At 36.5% G+C, this 10769-nt stretch overlaps 1 protein-coding gene across 3 annotated transcripts; it reads left to right on the top strand.

The window, feature by feature from the left end:
* Positions 1 to 5629: 5629 nt before the first annotated feature.
* Positions 5630 to 10750, top strand: LOC116182567 (angiogenic factor with G patch and FHA domains 1-like). 3 transcript variants are annotated; one of them, XM_031503100.1, is made up of 7 exons: positions 5630 to 5698; positions 5746 to 5973; positions 6072 to 6257; positions 6303 to 6467; positions 8438 to 8519; positions 8868 to 9269; positions 9318 to 10750. In XM_031503100.1, the coding sequence occupies exons 2-7, from the start codon at positions 5749 to 5751 to the stop codon at positions 9524 to 9526; spliced, it is 1269 nt and encodes a 422-aa protein (XP_031358960.1). In that variant the 5' UTR covers positions 5630 to 5698; positions 5746 to 5748; the 3' UTR covers positions 9527 to 10750. The 3 variants fall into 3 exon arrangements, with proteins under 3 accessions (XP_031358960.1, XP_031358959.1, XP_031358958.1); XM_031503099.1 differs by lacking the exon at positions 8438 to 8519 and adding an exon at positions 8556 to 8685 and having other exon boundaries at positions 5630 to 5691; positions 9318 to 10098; XM_031503098.1 differs by lacking the exon at positions 8438 to 8519 and adding an exon at positions 8556 to 8685 and having other exon boundaries at positions 9318 to 10096.
* Positions 10751 to 10769: the final 19 nt, after the last annotated feature.

The following is a 10769-nucleotide window of genomic DNA, read 5'->3' as shown; positions in this document are numbered from 1 at the left end:
AAATGGGAAAGTGGCCATACACCGTCTCACCTATTTCCACTCATACTTCGTCATTTAATATCGCCGTCAGATCACGTATACGTCAAAGGAAAGGAAAAGGCGGATATCATCCGAAAAGCTCTATCGCGGGACGTTATCGAGGTGGAAGAAGAACCAGCTCTTCCTTCATTAGAACCAAATTGCTATTATCATATACGATCACCTTGTCATTGTGCTTTATCTAACGTCTATTACATTTATAACACCTATGTAATGCAGTAATTTTTATTAAATAAACAAAATATATTTTTTTTACTTTATTTATTGTACAGTTGGGACATTTTGATATGATTACATAATATGGGTTCTAACACAGATTCCGTGTTTTCAATTCTACATTTAAAACGATATCGATCTAAAGCAGCAGTTTGCCATTGGCCTTTCCTTGCTTCTGTGTAAGCAAAGGACCAAGCTCTTATTACATGAACTGTATTTTTTGTTTCGTCAAAGCTAACACGTTTCATTTTACAAAGTCTTTCAGACCCAATACACACATTTGCGTTTTAAAACATTTATAACAACCGTTTCCATTAATAAACTTATAACATACACGTTGAGCAGTTTTGTATACTTTAGCTAGTCTTAAACGATACACTTTTCTAAATATGAAATGTCTGTTATAGGCATCCCTTTCTAACTCTACAAAATTATCCAGCAAGCAACTAACATTCATCTTGCTCTTCGTTATCTTCTTCTTCTTCTCCTTCGTTTTCTGCTTCATTTTCCTCGTCACTGGAATCTGAATTATCCCAATGCTTCAAATCCTCTGCGGCACCTTCCAATCCAGCTTCACAAAGTTTACGTCTCAGACAAGTTAAACAGTATTTGCCGTTCAGGAATAAATTACACAATTTAATACCGCGACTATATTTTTTAACAAGATCATTACACTCTTCTTCAGTACAAAAACGACCTAGTCCGTACACCGCTTCGTGTTCTGCGTCCTCCACTAAAGCTGACAATTCTTGTACTAAACGTTCCACGGCCGTGTGTGCGTCAACTGCTTTCGTCCAATTTTCGGCAGCGTAACACATCCACATTTTGTCAATTACACAAAAAATACTAAACTAACATGCTACACGAATGAGTATTACTTAAATACTTTTGCCACCTCCACATCAAGTTCCACTTTGCCAGGTAACGAGACCAATACTAGCTGCATTATTACAGTTGATCGCCATTAAGGGTTCTAAAACACTCATGATGTTGTTTTTGAGATCGCCACCTATTTCTGCAACTCCGGTGATTAAGTTCCCATAGAAATGTCCAAATTCTTCAGACGACAAACACTTTAGCCGATACTTTATAACATCCAACTTATTCCACAATTCCATTACGCTTTCCCATCCTAAATACACCTCCGATGGTCCCTCATCGCGAATTTTGATAACCTTCCTTTCGTGAATTGTTATGAACTCAATCACCTTTGAATTTACCTTGATTGGCTGCCAAATGGGATCCGTTGAGTAAAAATAATGGGTAAGTACCCCCTGTTGATCCACAAATGCTGCCCATTCATTTTCATTAAACAAAATAGATTGATTTTTAACGCCACTAATTTTCACAATGGGCGAAAACAAGTGATTTGCAGATAGGGCAATCCATACATGCTTCGTTTGCGATTTATTTAAAGGATACACATGTTGAGCCACTAATTGCACGATTTGCTCTTCATTCTTCTTCTTATTTTCTGACACTTTCTTTTCTGCACTTTCCGCTTTCTCTTTAGCGCCTTGAATTAGTTTGGCAAGCTGATTCATTTTGCATTACTACTACTATTACACGTATTTTCAAACAAATATATACTTTAGGAGCGCTTGAAATCCCACCCGAGCTAAACGGCTCATTTGAGACCCCATCCGTTAAGGAAGGATCATGTGAGACCCCATCCGTTAAGGAAGGATCATTTGAGACCCCATACGTTAAGGAAGGATCATTTGAGACCCCAATGGGTTGTAACTAGGTCATCGAGGATTCTCTGAGACCCCACTCGCATTTGAAAAGTAGGTCAGAGGATTCTCTGAGACCCCACTCGCATTTTAAAAGTAGGTCAGAGGATTCATTGAGTCCCCATAGGATTCTGATCAGGATCTGCGCATCCCCATCCATATAGAGCCCATATGCGCGGAACCCAAGGTCAAAGAGGATCTGCGCACCCCCATTCTTTCCCTACTAGAAACGAACCACAGATTGTAATTTTCAGACAAATAGCCATGCCTAGGATTTTTATTAACGATTCTTGAGATCGTTTATAATTTTGTACTACCGTCTATCCGTCTGCCTGTCCGTGTGCACGATAACTTTGTTTAGAAACGTCCGATCGCTTTGAAAATTGTACACATATTCTTAAAATACAAGAGAGGTCGATATTGTTTTTCAGATAGGTACGTAGACAGTCGGGTCAAAAAGTTACATCTCGAGGATCGTTCGGTGTTCAGTTGTATCGGAGTAATTTAAGGGTTACCTAGACTTCGTTGTCCCTCCCTTCCCGCGTAGAGGCCTCTGCATATCATTTCTGTTTCTAGTATGATGGATCGTTTTGAAAGGAGAGCCCTCGGTTCATACAGGGTGTTCCTAAATATGATGTAAATAGGGAAGAGGCTAATCTTCGGCTTATTTTATAACTGCAAGTTCATATAAACATAGATCCGCAAACGCTTCATTACCGATCTGCAGGGTGTGAAAATTTCAAGATTTTTCAGTTTTTCCTTTATATTTGTTGCAGTTTTTGAGATATTTCGCTCAAATTTGAAATATAAGTTACCCTGAAGAGCTTACATCATATAAGTCATGTCAATGATATCCAGAAATACAATAATTGCTTTCAAATTACGGCATTTGGCGCAACTAGAAGTTAGTGCGTTTATTTTTTATTATTTTGGGGAGAGATTGAGAAATTTTGGGGCAAGTATGTCAAAATCTCTGTTCCTGCTAAACGGTTGAACCGATTTAAACCAAATTTGCTACACTAACATAAAAGGGCAGAATCGCGCATGCGCAGGTGGGGCGGGTGGTACCTGTACTAGCCACAGCAAATTTTTTGTAATTATTTATTCCAGTCCGAATTGAATAGGTATTCATAGCTAAGAAAGAGGACACCGTCCGTCGGGTCAGCTAGTAATAAAAACAGTTTTAAAGTGTAAAGTCTACGGTACAACTATAACACCCTGTAAATCGGTAACAAAGCGTGTGCAGATCTATATTTATATGAACTTTTAGTCATAAAATTAAGTCAAAGAATTAGACACTTCCGTATTTACATCATATTTAAAAACACCCTGTATATATAGATCAGGTCATTTTTGACTGAGACTGACCATTTTCTCATACCTTTCCCATATACCTTTTGCTTGCTGTTTGCGAACCTTTTCAGCTCTCGGCAAGTTTATGCTCCGTAAACTCCATTTCGGATGATTCAGGAACCTTCTCGGATGTAACAAAAGCTGCTCCATGGTAAGAGTGTTATTAAAATAAATAAATGGGCTAGTTCTAACATAAATAAAGTTCGCGAAATGGGTACAAAAATTGTGAATGTTTGTTAATTACCTTCTGTGATGATTTTAGAGGCTCTCCAGATGCCAATACAATACAAGTTGACAACTCTGGAGACACTACAAGCAGAGCCACCTAACTTTTAAGTCGAAATAATAAACTTTTCGCGGCATTTTTGAATCTATGCAGCAGTCTGCTCGATATGGACGAATCAAATGAACTCCTACGTTGTGTGTGGCGACGCAACGCGCCGCTTGTACATCTGTCAACAAACTAAAACGTGCTGCACCCTCTGACCGATAAGAGCGTAGCGTACCTGGCTGCAAGCAGTTAAAAGCAGATCCCCGAACTTTGAAAAGCAATTCCTGCTTTGACTGCCAGCTAGACTTCGTGCTACGCTTAACCTGCCAGAAGACCCGCATCCGCGCTCGCCTTCAATACTTCGGCTACCTTTTTGTACGTATATTGTAAACATATTCCATAAAGTGTCGGCCGGAAAATTGTGTAATCGGTCCTTTTGTGTTGGAACATGAGACCTTTATCGAGAAGGGTAATTGAATAAAACGCAAATTTTTGTGTGTAAAAATATATATTACGCACAGGGAAACCTTCTAGGGGACAAAACCCCGGCATATCCCACACAAATACATGAAATAAATCCAACTAGGTACAAACAAATTGCGAACGATAAAAATGCACAAATAAAACTGCTCAAATTGTACGATAAAAAGAGGTAATCAACTGCAGTTAAACAAACACGATTCAGATAACGGTGCATTAATAAAAACTAGAGTACGCCACGCTTCTATATCTTAAACTACGCGTTTAAAAAATATTTTCTACAAAGTAGACTAATATTAGTACAATTTAAGACCAAAGGCAATTATGTAGGTACTAGGTTCAATACTTACTGAGATGCAGCCCTTCAAAAATGGACAATTTTATTCAAAAATGTTTTAAGATTTGAGCAACTTTCAACATCAATAGCGAGGAAATACTTATTTTACCTTGCGTGGGGGAGACCATGCTTCAAGCATCTGGACGTCGCGCGAGGGGATGAACAATTTTAGGTTTATCCATCGCAGGTGCCGGAGCGAAGTGCCTAGTAACTCTGCACGGAAGATACTACACTGAAAATACCCATGATCCATGATTTAAATAATAAAGTGTGACTAATTGACTAATTGGAGATTGTAGAAGACCGAACAGGGGCTCATTCTAACAATAATGAGCGAAGTGGCACTCCTCTATTTTTTTTAAATGTGTATTATGCGGGTGCAAGAAAGATTGTAGTGGACGGCACTGTACTTGCATAAAAAGAAATCTTAAATGCTCCGAAGTCTGCAAATTTTGCTCCGGTGTCTCCTTCCATTACGTGACCGAGCTTTATATTGCCGAAGAAGGAAAAGACGTGGTCGACAATCGTGTATCGGTTGGTTTTCAGGCTAAATCAGACAATTTTAAACCACCCACTTAAACATCATAGACATTTAGAATGTCTATGCCCACGAAGCGTTCAAAATGAACATAATTGTAACCAAACATAATTTTCTTGAAATGTCGTAGGTAAATGTACTTAATGAATATCAATAAATATCTAGAGAAATATTTTTTTATATCATAAATAAATAATTTTCTGTAATAAATAACATACAATACCTGTAGTTTAAATATAAATTTATTGTGGAAGTATATGGTTTTCTCTAGTACGCGATATTTGTTTTCCGTCCATTTTAAAGACCGTCTTACTCCGTCTGTGTCAAAAGCTATTTCAATTCTTTAAAAAATTTCCATGGTTAACATGATTTGGCGAATAGGATTTTTTGCCGAATGTTTGCTAAATAATGAAACATACAACTGAAAATGAACTAATTTGTATATCATTAGATGAGAAAAAAAAAAATCTTTCTATTGGTGTCATTATGAACCCTCTAAGTTAATATAGGGAGCAACGATCTGCAAAAAACCTGTTTACCCATGTTAATTCCCTATGTTCGGTTTTGAAATATTCACCCGGTATATAAAATATATATGGTGTGAACGCGCTACGCTATAGTAGTTCACATGAAATTTGATAGTTGCAACTGTCTCAGTAGGTCATGTTTCCTTACAGATTGTCAAAATCAAAGTGAGAAGTCATCTGTTCTAAATCAAACGGGTGTAATTTGTAATTTTTTTTTAAAACCATACAAGAAATTCTATATTTATTTGTAGAGAATGGACTCGAGTTCCGATCACATCGATTGTGAATGCAGTTTATTGAAGAATAGTTCCGATGAAAGCGACTTCCAATGTTCAATTGGAAAAAAGTTCTTGCTGAGCAAATCTTTGCAAATGGATTTAAAAGAAAGATATCCCAATGTGTTAGAGTTAATCAAGACCCTTCGTAAATATATTGAACAGCAGCAAAAGAAGATTAGTAAATTAAAAGTGAAATTATGTGTAAGTGTAATTATAATGTTTACTTTTTGCCCACAGTTAAAGTAATTGGTAGAAGTTGGAATAAGCCTCTATTCTTAACTGTCTATTTAAAATTCTAGAAAAAAGTAGAAACAAGAAATGTGGCTATTCAAACGAATCTTGATCAAGACCACCAAAATGCTGAAAAGTCTGTTTCTGAAGAAATTACGGAAGCTGCCGAAATGGCAATGCAAAGTACTGGATTTGTATACGAAGAAACTTCTGGTTTGTACTACGACTACAATTCTGGATATTATTATAATGCGGTATGTGCAGCATGTTTGAGGATTTTTTTATAGAAATAACTTTAGGAACTCGGCTTATATTACGATGGAAATTCGGGGACATATATGACGTACAATACTGAAACTGAAACCTACGAGTATCATTCTCAGGTACCGATTGCTACAAAAAAGTGGGATGAAGTAGTGAATAAACCTATAAGGAGCAAAAGAAAGAAGAAAACTAAAAAAAAAGTAAGTAAAGTTCTAATTTACCACTAGTACACTAATAGCAATGTGTGTCTATCTATTTATTAAAATACGAGTTAAAATAGTTAATTGAATCACTATTAAATACAAAAAAGTTTATATGTGTATACATATGCGAACTGAACCTTTTGCGAACTGCTCATAAACTGTTCTTTAAAATTATTTTTACAATGAATTTCCAATGATCCATGGAAAAGCCAAACCACCAGCAGTCATTGGTCTGTGTACTACACTCCATATTTAAAGCTCACGAGTAGAAGAACTTCACACAAACACCGCCCACTATGATCTGCGAATCCCATTGTTCGTCAAAAAAACGACAGAAAACAGCACGAACCACTCAGGAACAGTTCACGAGTGCTTACAAATCCCATCCTAATTTAAGTAAACCAGGTGTTCGCGAGCAGTTCACGAACGCTTGAGCTCGCATATGTATGTACACCTTTACATAATCAATTAAGTGGTTATATTAAAGTATTTTACCATACGCTGTTCCAAACTTCAAACCAGTTGGCAATTGACATATTACATATATGATTGTGAATAAAAAATTTTAATAGTATATTTCATTACCAGTCCAGAAAGGAAGATTTACCCGTGGGCGCATGACGTTTCCCGTGTTCGGCTTCGCCTCACACGGGAAGCCATGCAAACATGGGAAAAGCCTTCCTGGACGTGTAATGAACGATATTTTTCACGAGATTTTTCATTATACCTCTCCGAAAATAACGGAGAATAATTATTTACATTGAAGATTTTTAACACAATGGTAAAAAATCGGTTGACATATATGTCAAAGTCAAGCCGCGGTATGCATGGCAACACATGGGATAGGGATAGTTATGGCCAGCGCACGGGAAAACCTTACTTTCGGCGCGCTTGGGATACATGAAAAGACAGTACTTTCGGAGAGGTATAATGAAAAATCCATTAATAAATGACTGAGAAATGTATTACTTCACTTTGCTGCCTGTGACGTCATTTGTCCTAATCGTTGCGGCGCACCAATAAGCAACCGTACACGTTCTAAGCGAACGAATAGGCATCGTATGCGAATAGGTCAAGTGACGTCACACGGTGAAACAACAATATTTTTCCAAGCGCAACTTTAATGTCTTGTTACTTTTTCGTTTGTGGATGTATTTTAATGATTCTTTCGCATTTTTCTTTTATTTGACTTAAATTTTCATAATTAATTTACAGCAAAAAAAAACTGGAAACTTCTCCATTAATATAGGAAACCAAAACTGGCTTAACAGAACAGAAACTCTAAAATATTAATTTTTCTTCGTCTCTTCTAAATGACAAGAGCTTTCGAAAGCACCAAATATAGTTGAAATATTTTAACGGGAACGGGTGCGAACAGCGAATTAATTACAGCTTTAATTATTATTTATTAATTACTCTTCGAACCAACATAAATACTTTCGGCACGGTACTTTTCGTAACGAAGCGCCTCCAGATACTGGGTGGTCATGAAAGTATGTAAAATAGAAGCTTTGTTACATTGGTATCTCCTGTACTTAGGTAAACCACACAATCGTCGTATTCTTTATATCTACTAATCCTATTCAGGTTGTTACTTCCTCAATAATCCTCTAATAATAAAATAAGCATTATTTTAGAAATCATAACTCAGAGATTTTGATCGCACTCACTTGTATTTCTCACCATCCCGGTCTGGTGGGATTTTAAGATCGTTTTGAATTTTATTTCTTTGGTTATAAATTAATAAAAAACCTTATTTTGTGCATGAAATTATTTAGCTAAAAAATTTGCAATAATTATCTCTACAGAGTATAAATCGATTGATTGTGAATTCAATTGATTAATCGTGTATTACTTAAATGTAACAAAGTACGCTTCAGTCTATTTTATCATAATTTTGGAATAGGTAATAAATTAAATTGATTCGGTAGAAATAATAGAGTTATAACGACTAATATTTGTTTTAGGTAATCACCTCTTGCGATTTGGATGATCTAACTCTTTCATTCAATCATATGAATATATACCCTCTTCGTAAACTAGCTCTTGGTATGTACCCCTAGTATAACTCGCTATTCTTTCTAGGGTACCAAGAGGGATCGATCAGATTATAGTACAGAAAACGCCGAATTAGAAGAAGGAGAATGTTCGGACAGTAGTGTTAGCGGTACATCCCAAGATAACGTAGACGAAACAAATTTATCCGAGCATGCCGGTATTAATATTTTTAAATTACTACGACGACTTTTTGTGTGTTTGAGAACTGATTATGGTTCAATTTGGTGGAAGGACTTCATTTGATACTGAATCAGTTTTTCCTATTTACATATTGAGTCCATGTTGAATAATTTCAAAATTATAAGCATTTTAAAATTTAAACGCTTTCATTTTTGACAGACATATCAAACGCATGGCCTCCGTGTATACGAATTGTGGTGAAAAGTACAGACGTTGCCAAACTAACAGCCGGAACTTTATACATTATAACTTACCAAGGTGGTACGCTGGGCAGAGAAGGGGATCACGCAGTCCTCATCCCAGACATTAGTATCAGCAAGCATCATTTGAAATTCACCTTTGATAATGACCTAAATACGTACACAGTCACTGATTTGGGCTCCAGAAACGGCACATTATTAAACGGAAAGAGAATGTCTGCCTGCAAACAAGAAAGCGAACCAGTACCTTTAAAGCATGGAAACGAAATTCAGATTGGCTCAACGGTTTTACTTTGCCACATACATAGCAGTAACGAAACGTGTAATCAGTGCGAACCCGGGTTGCTCCAGTCTAAAACTGGTAATCCTATATTTAAGGCGTACGCAACAACTAATCCGGTCATTGTAGATGAGAAGGAAAAAATTGTATCATCGTCTAAAAGTGAGCAGCACAAGAGCGAGCTTCGAAAGTTACGCAAGAAGTTTGCTGTTAATTGGTCCGAATCAAATAATTGTAATTTGGCGTCCGGGTACACAGATAGGGCTCAAGTAAGACGTGACACGATTGGAAGTCACAATGAACACGAAAAAACCCAAGTGGCTTCCATTGACGAGTAAGTTTTTTGTTTACTTTTTGAGCACAAGTAAGATCATGAAGTGCACTTGCGCATATCAACTTTTATAGGATGTTCAGGATGTTACAATGAATTGTCTATTTACGACCTCAGGGGTCTAATTTGGGTCCCCTGTTATTTTTAATTTTTATTAATGATTTGCCTGAAAAAAATCACTAATTGCAGTAGTATACTCACTGCACATTCTGTTACGTTCACTTTGAGCAAACATAACAAAAATGCAGGTAGTAAGCTTAGGTAAAATAGAGGTGGATTGAGGTGAATAATGGGGTTCTTGTATACTAACCAAAATGAAGCAAAAAGGAAATTTAGTAATAGTAAACCGGATAGGCGCCAATTAGTCTTTAGTAAATTTCAAAAAAGAGAAGGGAATACTTACCGAAAGGGGGAACAAGACAGACTAAAAGATCCTTGTTTTGGTCTTGAAATAAAATAATTGACAGGGTAGAACATATAATTGTTACAATCAAGTGTAATTTATTATTACAAATAGGAAACTAATTTCTAGATCTGAAATGTCAATGTTTAAATTTAATTTAATTTAGTCAGGGAAATTATTCAAATCAAAACAGGCTTCCGCATAAAACAATGTACGTAGCTATGATTATTAAATTACTATTAAACAAATGTAGTAATTACAATTCGATTGAATCAAAAACTAGTATGTAATCAAACGTTACATAAAGGAGTCATTGAAAATAATTACCTTTGAACTCTGGTTATAACGGTCTTTTGAGCTCAGAAGGGCGCTTTTCTGCCTTATCTGTAACAGATAACAACATATCCAAACAAACAAGAGACATAGTGAATGCCGCGGCACATAACTATTGCGTTGCCAATGTCTAACGTCTGAGACTAGGGTAAATCGTCCACTAAAAGCGTAATTAATACTTAATAAGAATCAATAATTCTATTTACATGCAACTACAAAAGCAAAATTTTGACCGACAGCGAATCGTCCGTACAAATCGCTAAAATAACAGTATAAACGTGACGTTAATTACGAAGATACGAAGAATCGCATACGATTTTCAGTAGGGGCATTTTTTGTCACTCCGCTCGTATTCGTAAACCAGACTTTTGATCCGGCTCATATTCAATAGCACTGATCCTTGAACTCTTAGAAATCGATTGGCGAAGGTTTGGCACATCGCTGTCTCCTTTCGTTCTCAAGTTAGATGAGGAACAGACAGACGGACAAATCCATCACATAAGGAGAATTTTTT

The sequence above is a fragment of the Photinus pyralis genome, unplaced genomic scaffold (genome assembly GCF_008802855.1).
Source record: "Photinus pyralis isolate 1611_PpyrPB1 unplaced genomic scaffold, Ppyr1.3 Ppyr1.4_unclustered_Scaffold5963, whole genome shotgun sequence".
Classification (NCBI taxonomy): domain Eukaryota; kingdom Metazoa; phylum Arthropoda; class Insecta; order Coleoptera; family Lampyridae; genus Photinus; species Photinus pyralis.
Note: the sequence above shows the minus strand (reverse complement) of the source record. Positions and strands in the feature narration are given on the sequence as shown.